General features: G+C 57.9%; 1 protein-coding gene across 1 annotated transcript in view; it reads left to right on the top strand.

Moving 5' to 3' along the window:
• Positions 1-6,256: 6,256 nt before the first annotated feature.
• LMNA (lamin A/C) overlaps positions 6,257-18,994 on the top strand; it is a 21,133-nt gene continuing 8,395 nt past the window's right edge. Inside the window, exon 1 of the mRNA XM_009283398.2 lies at positions 6,257-6,685. Within this exon, the coding sequence (XP_009281673.1) occupies positions 6,336-6,685 (350 nt within the window). The 5' untranslated portion in view covers positions 6,257-6,335. The remainder of the gene's footprint in view (positions 6,686-18,994) is intronic.

The raw sequence follows: 18,994 nt of genomic DNA, 5'->3' as shown, positions 1-18,994 counted from the left end.
GGCTCAGGAGGGAGCCCCCAGCCCCGTGCATTGACACCACAGCCTGGGTTGCAACCAGCCCATCCCTACCTAGGAGTATCGTAAGGGACGTGGCTGCTTTAGACCTTTTTATAGCACAAATAGTGAGAGCGGCCAGGAATCACCACTAGCAGCTCTGCTTTTTTGTTTGCAAAGCCTCTGGTCTCCCCACTCTGCCCTGCCTCGAGGCACCACATGTCTATGGAGAGCACCCACCGTGGGATATCCCCCAGCTCCCCACCGCAGCAGAGATGACTCTGCTGCCGCCTGTGTGGGAAGCAGCGATTAATTTCCAGCAGCGGTAAGGTTCCCCTAATTTGCCCCAGGTGTCTGGGCAAAGCGCAAAGGGATTTTTTAACTCCTTCGAGCCCCCTTCCAGATCGATGGGGGTGAGCCAGGCTCCCACCGCTCAGCTGTGGGTATGGGTGAGCATATATGCCCGAGGTGCGAGCCCCCTTCCAGATCGATGGGGGTGAGCCAGGCTCCCACCGCTCAGCTGTGGGTATGGGTGTCGATCCCGAGGTGGCATTTAACGGGGCACATCCCAGGCTGGTGCGTATGTGCGTGCCTCCGTCCTCTACCCCACGCCGGCCTGGGCTGGCGCCAGTCCATTGTGTTCGTTTTTCCTGCGTGCGCCAAGCTCGCTGCTTGGGGAAAAAATGGTTGTTAAAATGTGAGCATGACCCCAACCCAGCAGCGCCGGGGGGTTGTGGGGAGCAGAAAACTGGCTTGCTCAGGATTTTACACTCAGAAACTTGCTCCTGTCAGTGAAATGGGATATTCCGGGTGGATGTATGTGTGGTCTACTGACTTTATGGAAAATAGGTTGACCCTGCTCTATAGGAACAACCCTCAGCAAAGTTGGGAATGGGGCAGGAGAGCTCGGCATCCCATCCACCCCTGATCCCCAACGTACTTAACGTGTGGGTTGGGTAACGGGGCCACAAAGCAACGCGACACCAAAACAGCTTTTCCTTTAAAACCCTCCCCTCGTGGGGAAGCCATGAGATGTATTTTCCATTGGGCTGCCTGGAGCGGCTGCGTCTTGCCACTTGGCAGCCCAGCTGCAGCACCAGCGCTCCTGGGTTTGGCGAGAGTTTGGGGGAGCGCAGAGCATGCTGCAAGCCCCAGGGGATGCTCCCCTCTGCCCCAGCACTTTGGGTGTGCTCCTGTCTCTGCTGCTGCACCCATGGGTTCCTTCACCCTTGGGTCCTTGCTGTCTTGCTAAAGGGGGATTCAGAGGCTGGATTTTAGGGATGCTTTTGCTCCCGAGAGTGAAGCACAGGACTTGCGGGGGGACACAGGCATCCCCTCGGTTGTTGCAGCGGGGCAGACATCTGCCCCAGCCCAAGCAAACAGAGCTGTTCCCATCTCAGGAGCTCAAGCAGAGCAGAGGTGACTTGTTCCAGTGTCCCAGAGGGACACGGCAGGGACCCTGTGAGCTTCAGTCTGCACCCGTGGAGCCCCATCCTCATGTTTGGTGTGTCTGTCTGTCCATCCGCTCTGCTTTAACACCTTGGCTGCTGATCACAGGGTGGGTTGCAGGTGCTTGTGGTTCCCAGGCTGTCTTGGGCAGAGGGGCTTGAACAGGATTCGTGCCAGAGTGGCTCCGCGGCTGCTCTCATTTCTGCTGTTGGCATATCAGAGCACACCCATCAGCGCTGCCCTGGCTGCTGCTCGCTGCAAGTTTCAGCTCTCTCAATAAATACAACTGGTAAATCTATTAATTTTACAGCTCTAATTGATGTATTGCTGTAATTACCTTTTATAACAAGGCAATTAAACCCTATTAAAGATTATTAGCTAATTAAAACTCCTCTATAGACACACACCAACCCCCTTATGTGCACAGATTGTTAGTGGGGGGAACTGGAAGCCCATCGCAGTCAGGGCCTTGCAGGTCAGCACGATGCATGGCATGATGTGATGGGTTGGGATGCTGGACGGGGAGATCTGGGTCCCATCCCTGCTGCTACCACCATGTCCCTTTTCATCCTTGGGCATGTCACTTACTGCCAATGCTATAAGGGAGAGGGACTGCTGCGTATGCCCAACCCAGCGATTTTTGGCTGTCTGGGATCAGATGGGAAAAAACTTGGAGGCTGGGATCTTCTCCTCCTGGTAATAGGGTGGTTGGGGATGTAGGGTTAACAGTGCTATGTCTTCTTGGCCAGAAGAGAGGGTTGGAAAGGGAAAATCCCCACTTGGAGATGGGGTGTGTCTGCTTTGGAAAGGAAATAGCTGGAGAAACGGCCCTGTGCTGGGGCCGGGAGTGAGGGGAGTGCGTCGGTTGGGGAGAGCACTTGGAAGGTGTCTGTGGGATCGGGGTGGCTCAGTCCTGGGTTGCTCTGTGCCTGCAAAAGCAGGTGACAAAAGCTGTGCACGGCCTGGGAAGTGAACCCCAGGGGCCTTGGAAAGAGCCAAAAAGAGCTGAAAAGCCATCTGAAAAGCAGTCCACAGGGCTCCCACCTGGGGCACTGCCTGGCCCGATGGTGGGAGCCAGCCCCTTCCCGCATCCCTCCGTGCTGGAGCAGCCGCATGGTGTGGTGGTCCCCAGAGCTGCAGCTCCTCTCGCCACCCCTGACCCCTAGAGCAGCTGTGCTTCATCGCTGCCCACGCGTGCACATGTAAGTTTGCATTGTGGCATTTGCAGGCACTCAATGTTTCCAGGCTTTTTTGCAGGCCAAAGAGCTTTGGAGGTTGAAAGGGGTTTGAAATTCCAGGGATGTGACCCCTTTCTGCCTTCTGAGTCACGCTAAGGAAGATACAGCCCATGCTGAGAGCCTCTCCTTGAGCCACAGCAGCCTCCCCGTCCATCCGTCGCCCCTCGCCCATCCCCCTTGCTCTGCTGCAGCGTCATGCACGCCGCTCCGGCTCCCTGAGCACTCGTGGAAACCGCAGGAATTCACGTTTGTGGGCTGAAGCATCACGCTGTGCCCCAGCCTGTGCCGTGCCATGGCGGGGCTGGCTGCAGCAGGGAAGGGAGGTGCAGAGCAGAGCCTGTCCTCCTGGCTCGCCTGTTATGAAGCCTGGCTCATCTGGTTTAAATTAAACCCCTCCTGCCTTGCACAAGTGACAAGCGCCTCTTTGCCAGTTGTGAGCCAGCCAGACCCAGTGACCGGCTCATGGCTGTGCCAGCGATGGGCTCCTCTGTCTCCCCACAGGCGTGCCGGGTCGGGATCCTCCTGCCCTGGTCCAAGGCAGGGCTGAGGGCATCACCCCTGCAACCTTGCTTGGGGCTGGTGGGGAAGACGGAGCAGCGCAGGGCTGTCTGCACCCAGGAGAAAGGGGGTTTGCACGGGTGCAGTGTGGGGGGGCATCACTGTCCTGTCCCAGAGGGGCTCTGCATGGAGCAACTAGTGCAAAGGAGCCAGAGTCTGACCCTCCCCAGGGCCTCTTTACTCCAGGCTGCCAGCACCACCAAGGAGGATTGCAATAGCCCTGCGGGCTCCTCAGCCAGCAGACTCCTTCCAGGCCCTCCATGTCGTCCTGCTGCCCCCAGGGTCCCATGCATGGCAGGAGTTCTGTGGGGTGTGCAAGGAGCCAGGACGTGCCGGGGGCTGCCAGAGCAGGGACAGGCTGTGCCGATGACCCTTAGCTGTCATTTTTAGCTATTGCCCAAGCTGGTCCCTCCCTGCCTTTGCCCTGGCCCTGGTTTCCCACATTAAGGCAAGGAACCTTTAACCCTGCTGTACTTGTCCCAGGGGATGCTTGGACCCTGGCGAACAGCGCCTGCTCGGGGAGCACCGGGAGGCAAAGGGCACAAAGCGCTTTCCTTCCCACCCCGGGGTTACTTTTTAAAACAAAACAAAGCTGCGGAGTAGAAGGAGGGCTGTTTGCGTCCCACAGTGCCCCGCGGCTTGGCAGCTGCTGCGTCAGAGCCGTTGGCCAGACCCCGCCTTCGGCAGCGAGGCTGCGCGGCACGGGCGTCCCAGGGGGCCGCGAGTCCCCAGCCTGGCCTGCCACGGTGCCAGGGCCACCGTCACCACCCCTGTCCGTGTCCCCTGCCTGCATTGCCAGGATCCAGGGTCCTGCATGCTTTCACCTCCCTTGGGGATGTGACATGCGTGGGGGTCCCCAGAGCTGCAGTGTGTGTCCCCCCCCCAGGGAAGGGAATAAGTGCATGGGGGAATGTGGGGGAGGGAAGGCAGCCCAAGACAGGCCAGGAGGCAGAAGGAGGGAGGAAAAGGGGAATTCAGCTGCAAATGCAAAGGAGGAGAAGGACTGAGCAAAGGAGTGGGGTAAAAGAGAGTAGACACCCCCGGGGCCAGCAGGGAGACCAACACTGGGGTGGGTGGTGGCACAGTCACCCCTTGCACACAACACCCAAGGGTGCCTCCGGGTGCAGAGAGGGACCCCCAGCCAGCAGGGATCGGGAAGGGGGTGCAACAAGGCTGCGGGAGCTGAGCACCCCAGATACCCCCTGAACCTCTCCCCATTGCAGTGCCAGGAGGGCTGTGCCCCAGCTGCCCTCCCCCAGCTCTGCCATGGTGCTGGGGTGGCTTCCTGGCATCGGGCTGTTGCTTTTTGAAAGTTGGACCCTGGATTTTTGCTCCGGTCCCTCTCCCCACCCCGCTACTGTTCGCTGGCAGCAGTGACTCATCGGTGCCGGGAGAGGAGCGGGGATTAATCATTCATAAAGTGCGCATGCACACGCATGTGTGTGTGTGTGTGTGTGTGTGTGTGTGTTTGCGTGTGTTGCTCTGGTTGCTGTGTGAGTCATTCCCAGCCTGCCTGAGGCTTTGCTGCACTTCGATTAGCTGGGAAGCGAATCGAGCTCGATTGCAGCACAGCCAGGACAAGCTGGGCTGGCCGTGGCTCGGGAAGTGGCACTTTCGCCATGCCTTTGGCCTTGCATCTCGCCAACCCCGGGCCCCTCCATCTGCAGGAGATGGCTGGGGTGGGTTGTGCTTTGGGGTGGGCACCGATGCCCAGGCTCTCGCCAGTGTCCCCAGCCGTGGGGTGCAGCTCCTTTTCCAGCTTTCCTTGCTGCTGAGCCCAATTTCGTGAGCAGGAGCCCACAAAGGAGGAAGCTGGAGCCCCCATGACCACCACCTGCCGAGGTCCTGGCTCAGCCCCTCTTTTGTGGGGTGCAAAGGGGTTTGCTCCTCCATTCCCCTTGCCATTCCCAGTTCTCCCTCTCCAGTGCAGGAGGGATTGGCTTTGTAGTGTAAAGCACGGGGGGGATGAAGTCCAAGGAGGGGAACCTCACACACACTACTGCGCTGGGGGGGTGCCAGGAAGCGTGTGGCAGATCTGGAAGTCACGAGCTGCTGAGTCTCGGCAGCGCTTCATGGGAGGCAGGGCACCCTGCTCCAAGCTGGCCAGCAGCTGGGAGGACTGGAATCACCCGTGCTGGAAACTGGAGATACTGGAGGAATGGCTCAGCGCTGGTGGGACTGGGAAAGGCTGGCATTGGGAGGTGGGAGACTGCAAAATAGCTGGTGCAGAGAACTGAGGCAGGAGAAACTGGACTCAACCGGTGCTCAAAATTGGGGGAGTTATAAACTGAGCACGGCTGGCATGGGAAACTGGGAGAAAGGATAAAACTGGGCACAGCTGGTACTGGGAAGAGCTAGGAAATGGGGGCAGCCAGTGCTGAGAGAACTGGGCAAAGCTAGTGCTGGGGAAACTGGGGGGAGGGGGTATCCTCTGGTGCCCCAGGGCTCTATGTCTGTGATGCCTCGGGGTGCTGGGGTACCCTAGCCAATGGTGTTTTGGGTGACCCGGGACTCTCTATTTGGGTCCCCGAAGCCCAGAGTTTGGGGTGCTCCAGGGTCCTGTGCAGCCTGGGGCTCCTGCATTCAGGGTATGCCAGGACCCCCCGGCACCCTGGGGTCAGCTGCTGAGATGCTACCTGCCCTGTCCTGTGGGGCAGAGATGTCCTGGGGGTGCCCGGCTGCACCCCATTGCTGCAGCCTCTCTCAGGGTGCACTTTGCCCTTGCCAAGCCCCCCCAAGCTGAAAGCCAGCTTCAGCTGGGGGAATTGCACTAGAAAAGGGGGGGCACGGGGTGTTTGCGAGGGGGTCACCCTGGGCTGCGCGCCCCGGAGCCGTCTTCCCGAGGCCCCTTTTCCCAGGGATGCTTTTCCAGCCTTTCCCAAGCAAGGGCCTTGACTGATGCAAGTGGATTGTCTCCACCCAGGTTTCGGATAACTCCACCCGCCTCCTCCTCGCAGCTCCTCCTCCCAGTGCACAGCCCAGCTGGGATATAAGCAAGTCACTCAGACAACCAGGAGCAGCCGAGACAGCTGGGTGGGTGGCGTGGGACGCCGAGCTGTGACCTGTGCCGTGTCCTTCGCCTTGACGCCGGACCCCATGGCAACGCCTTCGCAGAAGAGGAGCACCCGCAGCGGGGCTTCGGGGACACCCTTGTCCCCCACCCGCATCACTCGCTTGCAGGAGAAGGAGGACCTGCAGGAGCTCAATGACCGTTTGGCCGTCTACATCGACAAGGTGCGCTCGCTGGAGCTGGAAAATGCCGGCTTGCGGCTCCGCATCACTGAATCGGAGGAGGTGGTGAGCCGTGAGGTCTCGGGCATCAAGGCTGCCTATGAGTCGGAGCTGGCGGATGCCCGCAAGACCTTGGATTCAGTGGCCAAGGAGAGAGCTCGGCTGCAGCTGGAGCTCAGCAAAGTCCGGGAGGAGCACAAGGAGCTGAAAGCCCGGTGAGTGCCCTGGGGACAGGGGGGAACCGTGGCAGGACGGTCCCTGTCGTCATGCTTGGCAGGGAGCCGGGAGGGAGGAAGGAGTGACCTGGAGGAGGCAGGGAGAGGGGAAACCCGTGACCCGGCTGGGGCAGGAGTGTCTGTGGCAGGGACCAAGAGAGGAGGGAAGCTCTCCCAGCATTCCCGCTCTCCCTCCAAGCGCCATCTTTGGCCGGGATGCCCTTGGAGGGGGGGATCTGGGAGCAGAGCTGCGAAAGCTTGGGGCTGGGGCTGAGCAGATGCGCCCTGGGCTCCTGGGGAGGGTCTGCGCAACGCAGGGTGCGAGCGCTGGGCTGGCGGCCCCTCCACTTTCGTCATCCTGGAGCTATTCCTAAATGCGCTCCAGCGCAGACCGGGAAGCGGTGCCAGCCAGCTGGCTCTGTCCTGCCCACAGATCTTGCCTGCTCGTCCTATTTTCCTCTGCTGTCTTTGGCACCAGTTAAAGAACCTGCTCGGGTTTTGTTTGCCTTAACCCTCCCTGTGCCATGCTGTTCCTGCTCTGCGGGGTCCCCTGCTTTGGGGCAAGCAATGCTCGGGCAACGCCTGCATCCCTTTCCCGTCAGCTGGCTCTGGGTGATGTGTTCCAGGTCTGATTTGAGGCTCGAATCCCCCCAGCCCCTTCCCATCAGGTTTATATCTTTCCCTTCCTGACATCAGAAATGCCCACCTCATTGCCACCTCCCTGCTGCTGTTGGGTGCCTCTTCCCTCCCCTCCTCGGGACTGTGGGAGATGCCCAGCGCAGGTCCCCTGAGGATGCAGGTCCCTGCACAGGGCTCCCTGGCTGGTGTCACGCTGCTGGCCAGGCAGGGACCGGCCACTGGGCTTCCCCGGGGCTCTACCAGCCCATGTGGCATTGGGACCGCAGCCCTGTCATGCTCAGCTCCCTGAGTCCCGCTCCACAGAAGGAGCGAGCGGGTCCCCTTCTGTCATCAGCTGTTGCTCAGGGCAGGATCCAGGCTGGGCAGTGGTGGAACAACCCCTCTACCTCCATTTGATCTTTCGCCTCTTATTCTGGACACCTCATTTTGAGTCTGTACCAAATGAGGCTAAAATTAACTGCCTCAGAAGGTGCCATAAATATTCTACCTACTGGGAAGGGAGTGAATGTGCAGCCTTTTACAGCTGTCTTTGAAAGCTGTGCGGTGTTTTATATTTAGCTTTCTATTTCCCGTGCGCTGCTGCGGCTCTGTCCTTAGATAAGGCGGCTTTGCTCGTCCTGCTCGCTGCAAGGCAGATCCCTGCTCGCCAGATCCCAAGGATCTGAGAGCTGGCAAGATGAGGAGCTGTCTAAAGGCTTTTGCTGCCTTATGCAAACCCAGAACTATCTTGGCCGCGATCTTTTGAGGGCTGGAAAAAATGCCCGGCCTGCAGCTGTCCCTGGCTGAGAGCTGCATGCTCAGCCCGGAGCTGGTTGTGCTGTAGAGCGGTCCCTGCAAAAAATATGTGTTAAGCGTTTTCCTGAGACGGGCTGCGCTCCTGGAGCTTGCTGTGCTTGTTCCCTAATGCTGACAGATCCCCCTGAAAAAGTGCTTTGACTCGAGGGGATTCCCAAAGAGCAAGCTCTCGGTTTGGAGGTGGGTTTCAGTGGCGTTTCAGACTGCCGGTTTTTGGAGAACGGGCGGTGAGCACGGTTTCGGAAGGAGAGAGGTGTTTCAATGTGTTGAGTCGTCTCTGAGTCATGGTTTGTGAGATGGAAGACCGGCTCCGCCGGGGGAAGTCGGTGCTATTCATTCCTGCCTCTACCATGCCCCTGCTTCCTTGGGCGGCTGTATCAGGGCTGCTTTCCAATCCCCAAAATCCTTGCAAAGGGGCTGCAGCTCATCTTGTGTCACTGGGGACCTTCCTGGTGTGGCAGAGCTGCTCAGAGAGGGGCACAAATCAGCTGCCAAGCCGTGATGTTGCTCCTAGGGCTCAGTTTGGCTGGGGTGCCCCAAATCTTTCAGGAATGGGGGAAAGGGGCAGCTGCGAGCCTGACCCTGTGGATGGGTCAGAGCCATTCACGGGGTCAGGAAGGATCTGTGTGCTGCTCTCGTTGGCGGGGCCTGGCGTGGGCGTTGCTCCACTCTCTGCCATCCGGCTGGGCAGGGAAGTACCGGTCCTGCCGGCTCTGCCTGCCCACCCCGAGCCCCTGGGTCAGCGCCTTGTCCTGAACAGTTTTGCTGACCTCGGTTCAGTGATACTTTGCTTGGCTAATAAATAACTCGGCAGCCCTCTGCTCTCCTCACTCTCCCCATCAGCCCTGGGGGAAGCGCTAGGTATCTCCCCCGGGGCAGGCGGCTCTGGGGCCACGTTATCAGCACCCGCAGCATCGCCGCTGCCCGCAGCCGGGGTTGTCTCGCCTGCGCAGAAGGGAGGGTGGGGGGCTGGGGGTGTCGGGGCATGGCATGTCTGGTTGCGGGCATGGTGCCCAGCACTGGTGGAGTCAGTGGGTGCTGGGCCCATCCCAGGAGGGAGAGAAGCTGGGTGCTCCGTCTGGGGTGGGGGAAGAGGTGCTGGCTGGAGGGGGACAGGTTGTGCAAACAGGAGAGCAATCTCACCAGCTGCTGATGTACTGGTGCAAGAGCTGTGTGGGTGGAGGAGGGTCTGGCCAGCCTGGGGCAGAGCTGGGTCGAGAGGTGCAGGCAGCTGCCTGCTCTGTGCCTCCCGCCACCCCTCTCTTCCCGGCCGGCTGCTCTTCCCTTCGGGCTGGACCCTTCCCACTGCCTGTTCGGCTGCTCTCAATGCCAGTCCAGGAGGGGTTTCCCAAAGCACCCACACCGGCTCCTTGCACCAGGTGACCCTCATCCCTGTGCAGCCTGGCACTGGCTGTGCCCCTGGACAGGGGACCCTCTTTGGGCACCGCTGCCTGCCCTATGCCATGCGTGTCCCCAGCCCCTGGGCTTCCCTGTCTGCTCCTCAGCCCTGTGTGGCCTCTGGCTGTGCCGGAGCCATATTTGAGGCGAAGCAGAGGGTGCAGCGAGGGTAGCTGGTGACTCAGGGGTGCTGGCAGCGCCTGGCATTGTTCTCTCCCAGACGGTGGGGAGAGCCAGGACCAGCCTGAAATGCCCCTGTCCCAGGTGTCCCTGACCTGCGGTTCCCGAGGAGGGGCAGGCAGGTGGTTTTGGAGGGCACAGGCTCCAGCATGGCACGGGGCTGCTGTGGAGAGATGCTCTGCCCCCCCGGTCCTGCCCATCGCCCCCTCTCCCTGAGCTGGCTCCTGACTCACGGGGTGAAAACAGGAGTCACAGCCCTTGCCTTGCTCCACTGAGGATTCACCTCATCCCAGATCCTTGAGGCAGAGGTGTTTGTCAGTGCAAGCCCCAGTTTGGGAGTGCAGGGGTGTATGGATACAGCCCTTGGGCATCTCCATCCCCAAGAGAGGAGCCCCGGGGGCGGGGGGTCTCGGTGCCCCGCTCCTGTGGGCAAGGGGTGGCTGTGCTGTGGCCAGCTGCGTCCTCCGAAACAGGAACCAGGCCCTTGTTAGCAGTGCAGCTGATGAGCGATGGCTTCCTGAATTGCAGCCCCTAACCCGATTAAGCCAGTGCTTTGGCAGCGCCTCTTCCTCCCCAGGCCCAGATCTCATCCCTGGTCCTAATGAGGAAAAATGTCCTGTTTTCCAAAAGTCATTGCAAGGGGGAGCTCGTCCAAGGGCAGAGCAAAGGAGGCAGCAGCGAGGATGCCAGGAGGGCTGGGGTGAACCCCACAGCCCTTCCCTATCCCAGGTGGATTTTGTCCTGTGCTGGGTTCAGTGATAACCTTCCAGGAAGGAGCAGGCAAAAAGGACCTGTTTACTGGAAAAAGGAAAAAAAAAAAAAAAGCCTCCCTGCCGCTGGGCTGGGCGCTGCCTCTGTGCCGCCTTTAGCAGCAATGTGCTTGGGCTGGAACATTTTGCGTGGGGGAGAAACCTCAGGCTCCTGAGCTGTTTTCCCCCCCCTCTGTCTCAGAAACCCTGCCAGGGAAGGAACGGTTTGGCTGGGAGGAGGCTTTGCCCTTTCGGAGCAAACAAAGAACAGCTTGTGCAGCCGGGTGATGCTTTGGGGGAGCAGGCGCCGTGGAGCCAGGGCTGGTCTGGGACCCTCTTAAACACGCCGCCCCTGAGTCTCCAGCGCTCTGGACAGACTTATTTTCCCCTGACATCCACACCTGGCAGCTCGGGATGGCTGGGCACGCCTGTGTGCTGTGGGGCTGAAAGGCTCCATGGCAAAAGCCCTGTTGCTTCGAGGCTGAGATTTTTGTTAGCCCCTGGCTATTTCTCTGCGGCGGTATTTCTTGTCTGTGTGAACATCCAGCCCCCTTTTTTCCCCGGCTCCCTGAGCAGGATGATCTCAGGTGGAGGAAAAGGCTCCAGCACTTTAGTTTTGTGGCTCTGCTCTCATCTCCGGCTGCGTTTGCCGATGTCTTCCAGACACTACTGTTACCCCGTCCTGCTACAGCGCTGGGCTGTCCCTTTGCTGTGTGGTGTGTTCCTGGGGATGAGGGTAACGAGAGGAAATCCCGTTGCCTTAAACATTTTTATTACGATAGGATCCACCCTGGCAAATTAGCGACCTCAACCTCAGAGCTGGGGGATTAAAGAGAAGCAATTGCAAAGGGAAACAGGGCTGGTTTTGGTGTGGGAACGCATCCATCCCCCGTGCAGTGCCTAGCACAGCACGTCCCAGCCTGCCCTGGCTGCGCTTGCTGCCACAAGTGTTTTTCAGCCTCGTGCGCGTCACTTCAGTTGTCTGAATCCCATTAACACTTAAACTTGGGAGCTCAGCAGAAGTGAGAGCCTTTCCCGGCGCAGCGCTCAGCAGAGGCATGTGAAGAGCATGCCGGGGTGGGGCACGCCGAGCTGCTGCCAGCTCCTTATTTTGCTAAATTCGTGCCCTTTGGGAGCAGCAGTTTCCTTCCCTGCTGCTGGCAGCCAGGATAGGAGGAAGCCACTGGAGCTCTCCCCCTGCTCCTGGCCAAAATTAGGGCTGGCATGGAGGAGTCCCTGGGAAGCATCAGCCCAGTGGGTTCGGGATCAGCTGCCCTAGGGTCGAGCTGGGAATTTCTTCCCTCTGTCCTGCCACCAGCTACGTTACCCATTTCCCCATCCTGCTCTCTTTGCGAGGCCGTTTGCTGAGCCTGTTCCTCTGTGACCTATATCTGTCCACAGCCGCCCTCAGTCACCCGCAGCCCCTCACCGGCATGTCAGGGCAAGGGTGCCCACCTGCCTCCGCTCCCTTCCCCTCCCTGTCGAGGGTTGAATAGCCCCAGTGTGAAGCTGAACAACTGCAGGGGGCTGGCACGGTCCCCTGGCCCCGCTTGGTGTGGTGGCAGCTGCAGCCCCATGCACCAGCCCCCTAGTGCAGAGGCCGCTGTGCTAACAGCCTGGCCCTCGGCCATCCTGGAGAAGCCCTGTTTCGGTATGTGAAGGGCGTCGCAGCATGTCTGTGAGCCCCATGGTGCGATCTGGGGCGGGGTATTAAGGAAAGGCAAAGGGGGTGGAACTTGGTTAATGAAGTGCATCGAACCGAGCCCGCAGAGATGCCACAAAACCAACCTGGGGTTAGGACACCTCTGTTCCTGAGCGACGCTGAGTCAGCATCGCTCGTTGTCAATCGTAAACCAATTTCCTTTCCACAGTGAAGGTGAAGGCGCCTGTGGCTGGGGTTATCCTCCAAGCCATAGCCGGCTGTGATACGCTATTGCTGCCTTCCTTCCCGTGTTTACAGCCAGGAGGTGCGATAGCAATAGGGACAAAGCTCCCCCAAAGCCCGGGGAGCGTGCATGGTGAATGCCCCACTGCCTGTACTTTACCCTGCTTAATTACTGATTTACTGATTTTTACCCTGCTTAATTACATGATTCTATGATTACGGGATTGCGCCATTGCAGGTGTTGGCGCTGTGTCCCTGCAAAGAGGTGATTGAGCCAGGGTTAGGAGCAAACAATGGCTCTTCTGAAGCTTTTGAATTTTTGCATCAGGGCTGTGAGTTGAGTGGCCCAGAAGCACCTCTGAGGGAAAGGGTTTCCGATAGCAGAAGTCCCTCAACCCTCTTGAACAAAAGCCACCTCCAGCCACTTGCTCTGGCTCCTGCTTTCAACATCTGCGTCCTCCTGCCATCCAGCTCGGTGCCCCTAGCCCGGACTGAGCAAAGCTTGGTGTCCCCCTGCCATGGTGCTCAGCTGGAGGCTGAGCTCAGTAGTGCCAATCTGTTGGGGTTTTATTTAATACCAGTTTAGGGACATGCTTTCTCCATTAAAGCCCCAGCTCTGAGTCATGTGAGCCCCCAAAAAAGTCCAAGCTCTTGACATGGATGTGTTAACGTGTGGGCTTCAAAGGGATAGGAGCCCCAAGGAGACTTGGCCCTAGCGCTTATGGGCACCCGTCTGTTTTCCAGCACTGGGGGTGGCCAGTTGCCCTATTGCAGCTCCCAGTCCCCACTGGGAAGAGCCACTTGTCCCCCTCTCCTTGCAATATGGTGGCTGAACAGAGCTCTGGGCTCGCCGGTGGCTCTGGGGAGGGCTCTGGATCCAGCCCTGGCTGCACTCGCAGAGCCTTTGCAGCCCAGTTGTGAAGGAGGACGTGAATGGTGGCAATAAAACCTCCCTGCCACTCTCCATGTTTTTTTAACGCCTGTCCCCCTCCGTGGGGACAGGGAGGGAGGTTGCACCGCGGCAGGAGAAGGAGGGTGAAGACCAGTACTGGGACACGAGCAGGGAGATGAGTCACGCTCAGCTGCACGTCTTTGGGCTGGAGCAGGGTGCGGCCGCCGCAGGGCCATGCTTTGCCGCGTCTTCGGGAGGCCCCCGCCACTCCAACAGTCACGCTCGCCTGCCCATTCCTTCCTGGCACGATGGGTGCTTGCAGATAACCCGTGCCCCAGCAGCATCTGTGGGGTGCAAGGATGCCCCCCCCCAGGGCACCGTGCTGCACTCACTCACTCCCCCAGTCATCTCCCCGCAACCCTGCGGGCACTAGGAGAAATTAGGGAGAGTTTTGCAAAGCTGAGCCTTCATGCCATGGGCTTTAGGGGGGAAGCAGAGTGCTGGGGAGAGCAGATTTGCTCCTTGGCATCATACTTTTGCAGGCTGGATTGCAGCCGGAGCCCCCGTTTGCAGGGCAGAGATGCAAACTTGCAGCATGCGTGTCCCAACTATCAAGCGGCGCTGCTTTTTGCAACCCAGCCTTGCCTCTGTCGCTCCAGTGTAAAAAGCTGCCGGACTAGGGCTTGCCCTGTGGTGAGTGCTGTGCGGGCACATGGGGCTGAGCAGGAGGGAGGTAACGGGGAGGCTGAAGCCTCTTGCAGTGGCCCCGTTTGCAGGGCGATTCTGTGCATGCAGCAATTGGGGCTAAATTGCACTTTCTAGGGATGCCACGTCTGCAGTCCTCACTGGTGGGGAGGTGGTTATTTCCTGCACACACGCCGAGCAGGTCTGGGCTTCATCCTGGCACAGTGCGTGCTGGCAGGGAAAGTGGGCAGAGGTGTGCTGGGAGCATCTGCCACACCCGCTGTGTATGGCAGAGCGCAACAAAACACCGGCATTCATCTTTGCTGCCGCTCGTCCCTGCGCTGAGCTGCGTTTTCCCAATGGCATCGCATTCAGACCCGTCCTGGCAGCCACCCTGCCAGAGGCGGTGCAGCCGGGAGCTCGCAGCGCCGGCGGTGACTCACACCGGCAGCCGAAGTGGGCAAACAAGGCAGCTCCAGTGCAGTCCGCGCTGGCCTCGCCACTGCTGCATGCAAACAAACCTTGTGGCAATGTAAACACCTCGCCTGCCTTTATCTGCACTCTCGGAGCTGGGATAGCAAACCCTTTTGTTCCCAGGAAGATGGGTGCCAGCTGGATCCGACAATCCCCCACTTTGTTTCTTAAGCAAATTTTGCTGGCCGGAAGCTTTGCTTACCCAGATTTATGGAAAACGGGGTGAGCTGCTGCTGGAGAGGAGAAAGGAGACCTTGAGCTTGCTCCCTGTTTTGCCTCTTAGGTCCTCTCCGCCTTGTCCCATCTTGCCCAGGGACTCTGTTCCCAGCTGTGGATCGGTGCAACGCAGCAGGCACTGGCCGGGGTGCAGCTTTCTCCCCACGGCGTAGTTGGGACAGCGATGCCCCCATAAGCAGAGCAACCTCCTCATTGCTTTCCCTCACCCCGCTTAGGGGCTGCAAAGCTTTGCATTCGGAGATGCCGTTGGACCCACATGTGTGTGCGGAGGGAAAGGAGGCGATGCCACATTTGCATGGTGGCAATGCGTTTCCTTGCTCCTGGGGCTGGGATTTGCATCCCTGCTCCTGCTCTGCTGCCCCAAGTCCTGGCCGCATCACCAGTTGCCAGGTCACAGCGAAACACGAGCTTACAGCTGTTTTCTGCCCCTGCCCCAACGCTCCCAGTCCCGAAGACATGATAAATATGAGTGACTCAGCTCACTGTTTTTAACTACATTTGTAAGGCCTCCCCCCCACCGTGTCAAATCCGCCAGGGAAACACTGGGAAACTGCAGTTTGTCTTCATCCCTTAAGGCGGTGTTTTATAGGCTTTGCATTTCTCATTCATCAAGAGAAGGATGTATTAAATCTGATGTGCTGGGATTTCTATGGAGGTGCAACACTAGGAGTCATTTTAGGTGCAAAAAAAAAAAAAATTACATGCAAAACTTTCCCATTAAGTTTGAACCCAATTATTGCAAAACCTGGAATTTGCCGTGTCGGGGTAAGATAGTCAAGATTGAGCAAAATCCCTTAAGATTTCATTCAGTCCAAAATGTCATTGTTGTGTGAATGTTTGTGCATTATATTAAAGATACGAAACTGCACTTGTCACCATTGTGAACGTTCACAGTATTGCAACAAATACTTTGTATTTCCCCTTGTTCTCTCCTTCCCAAAGGCAGAAGCATGCACAGTGCAGGGTTAAGCTTTAAACAGGCTTGTGTATTATATACAACACTACAAATTGTTAGTAAATTCTGGATTGGAAAAACAAGCTTTCTTCTTGTGCCTTTTCTACTGAAACCTTGTCCTCAGAAGATGGAAAGTGAGCAACGTGGAAGGTGGTGTATTCACGTATTTGAGCTACGTCTAAAAAAAATTGTCTTTCGAGCACAAGTCCAGTCTTTTTTTAGAGAGTTCCTTCTTCCTGATGAAGGACGTTATTGCTTTAATCTATATTTAAGATGGTTTCAGTCCAGGCCATCAATTGTCTTTTAGATAACCTGATTCAAAATTCTATGGAAAGCCAGCAAAAGGCAAGCTGGCATGTTCATAATACATGGGTTTGGGCCGTGCCAAGCTTGGGCTGGCGAGTGGGGATTGATCAGTGTTTGATCGTGGTTTTCCAAGCAGTTGAGATGTTCAGGTTTGTAAAGTCTTCGGTGATTTTTTTCAATGGAAAACGCAGTTTTTGCAAGCGAGGAACCAGCCCTCCCTCTGGAAACTCCAGGATCAGCCAATCCCCTCGGGACCTGCACAGGCAAAAACATTGGCCAGGTTTTTTCCTGTGCGCCATGCAGACAAATTGCTGAGCTCTGCGATAGCAGCTTTGGGGACAAACCTGGGGCTGGACCAGTTTCGCTAAATCAAGTTTCAACTGGTGGCACTTTGCATGTAATCCCAGCCTGGAGGCCTGGGTCTCTGCCGTTCCAGGTAATCCAGGGGTTTGGTGGCGAAGGGAATCCGTAGGGAAATTCTGGCCTCGTTTTGCTCGCTCTGCGTGCTCCTGGCACTGGTGGCTTCCAACGGCCGATGCTCACTTGCGCTTTCCCAGCTCTTTGCAGCCTTTTTGCATCTGTCTCCTGTGGCTTGCTGCACCCTGGAAAAGTTAAAGGCAGCTGTGAACGGGGGTTGCACAGGCAGCAAGGCACCGGCAGACCTGGTGGGAAGTTGTTATGCCTGCTCCACGCTGGGGCACGTGTCTGTGGAGAGTAAATCCTGCCCCTTGTCTACGCAGACACGTGGATTTATGCCTGATGCAAACCTCGCCTGGGGCCCCCAAAAGCGCGGCGCAGGCAGCGGAAAGCCAAGTCCCGTCTGTTCCCCCATCGACTCCCACATGGGAGCCGGCAAAACCCCCTTTTCCAGCTATAAAACCCCTCTGGTAATACCATCCGCCCTTCAAAACCATGGAGCCCTCCTGTTACTAGGGGGGACTCAGCCCAAACAGTAACGTCACTTGGTGACTTGGGATTTCCATTTCGAGCCGCTGGCGAAGGCTGGGATGAGTCACCAGCACTGGCGTGACAGCCGGGGATGGGGAGCGAGTGATACTGGGGCTCCCCAGCCAGCATGGGGTGCATGAGGCTTTTAATATGCTATTTATGTTCTGAAATCACGTTTCCAGCTTTTAAGGAGTGAGGGGGGGGCCATCGGTCCACGCCATGGTCACGTGCATCGATCTGTTGCAGTGCTGATGAAGTCTAATTGCTTTTCCTCATCATGAGAGGCGAGGCTGCAGGGAGACAGTGCGTGTGTGCAGGGCGTTTGCTCTGGCATATCCAGTGAAAGGAGAAAAGCTCCTAGAGGCTTCGTGGGGAGTATTTGTAGCTGATTCCTGGAGGTATCAGCTGTGATTGGGTCCAGTCGCGCTGGACTTTGTATGCGCCCGCAACTCCCAGCAAGGCTCCTGGTGATGGGGTTTGTGGAGGGACAGGAATGACTTCAGATTTTGGGAACCCCAGACTGAAGGGTCCGTTTGCATCCCTGTGAAATGCTCTTTTCTGGTTCCCAGCGAAGCAGTGGTTCTGGTTCATTTTTAGGGTGCAAGGAAAGGCCAGATCCCAATTCCAGGAGGGGAAAGCCCAGCTCTTAGGAGATGCCAACAAGCTGTTCTCGCTCCGCTGGGGCCTCTGGAGCTGAGCAAGCCCCTCGGCCCCAGGGATGAGCGTGCCAGGAGCGTACGGCATGGCCGGCACCAACCCTGGCACCGGGAAGGGGCTTTGGCACAGCTGACGCTGCAGGGTGGGGGCTGTTTCCGTGCATCCTTGAACACAGGCAGCACTGGCATCCCCCGGCTGCCATTTGGCAGGGGTTTTGGTGCCTAACAGGATGCTGGCTCTGTGCAGATGTTGTCCTCGCTATACATCGCTCTGGCTATTTACAGCTCCCCTGCTAGGAGACCGACTTATGTTTATCCTGGTGATTTGGCAAAGACACAGCGGCACAGATGAGTCAGGAGCTGGGAGAAGCTGCTTTGCCACATTCCCATTGCCCCACTGCAGAGGTTTTCCCAAGACCGCCTTTCTTCATGCTGTCCCTGCTGCTTGCCCTGTGGGGCCCTGGTCCCTGCGATGGGGGAGCGATCCCTGGGATAGGGGGAGCGATCCCTGGGACTGATCCCAGGTGCTGGAGGCAGCGCAGCGCAGAGCAGCAAGCCCAAGGTGGGGCGGAGCAGGTTTTCTGGGTCCTCCCAGCAATCAGATCCATCACAAACCTTGTGCACATGATGCCTCTCTTGCCTCAGTTTCCCAAGCTGTAAATATGTCATAAAGCCTTTTCCAGGGTAGCGTTTCCCCAGTCTTGTGGCAGGGTTGCAGGGGAGCAGGCTTGTGTGTCGCCTGGCTCCCTGGTAGCAAAGTGAGAAAGAAACCCGCGGTCCCTGGGGATTTGCAGATGTGCAAAATATATAGATGGTGCATGAGCCTGCGAGCTCCCCTGACTTGGCACCTTGTCTGGGGTGGGGCGGCTGCGATTTAGAGGCAGGGAAGGAGGGGAACGCCCGTTTCTCCCACTGGCTCCATCCCACCCTGTTGGTCACCTTCCAGCGTGCGAAGTTCGGCGCTGCCCAAGCGCCGCCGCGCTGAACGGCAGCCGCTCTGCCCGTGGGAGCAGCCTCGTGCTTCAGAAATGGCTCGTGGTGATTAGTAGTAGGGTGAAACCAAAGGGTGTTTCCTAAAATGCATCTAGTGGGCTTTGGCTTCTTGGAGAGGGTTGGCACCTTTCCAGTGCTTGGCGAGGCATGTGCCCAAAGCTGCTCGCCTCCCGTGAGCTCCGACGGCTCTGGCCTGTCTCAGCTTTTCCAGAGGGAGAGCCCAAATCTGCCAGGTTTCTAGGCTGGGATTTTGGGGCAGAGCGAAGGGGAGCAATAGCAGATCCTGGGCACTGCTCTGCAGGGCTGCCCCTGAACCTTCTGCAGGGACCGTCCGCCCCGAGGGTCTTTAGCCCTGGCCCTTTTTGAAGCCATCGCGTCAGCTTTGCAGGCTTGTTTCTGTGTCTGTGCTGAGTACAGTCAGAGCGGGTCCAACTTTCCATTAACATTTGGATTTTCTGGCAGCTCAGCTGCAATTTTTTTTTTTTCCCCCTTCCTGCTTTTTAAAGCTAAAAATAAAA

Source organism: Aptenodytes forsteri, unplaced genomic scaffold, assembly GCF_000699145.1.
Source record: "Aptenodytes forsteri isolate BGI_AS27 unplaced genomic scaffold, ASM69914v1 Scaffold230, whole genome shotgun sequence".
Classification (NCBI taxonomy): domain Eukaryota; kingdom Metazoa; phylum Chordata; class Aves; order Sphenisciformes; family Spheniscidae; genus Aptenodytes; species Aptenodytes forsteri.
This window is presented reverse-complemented; position numbering and strand designations above follow the sequence as displayed.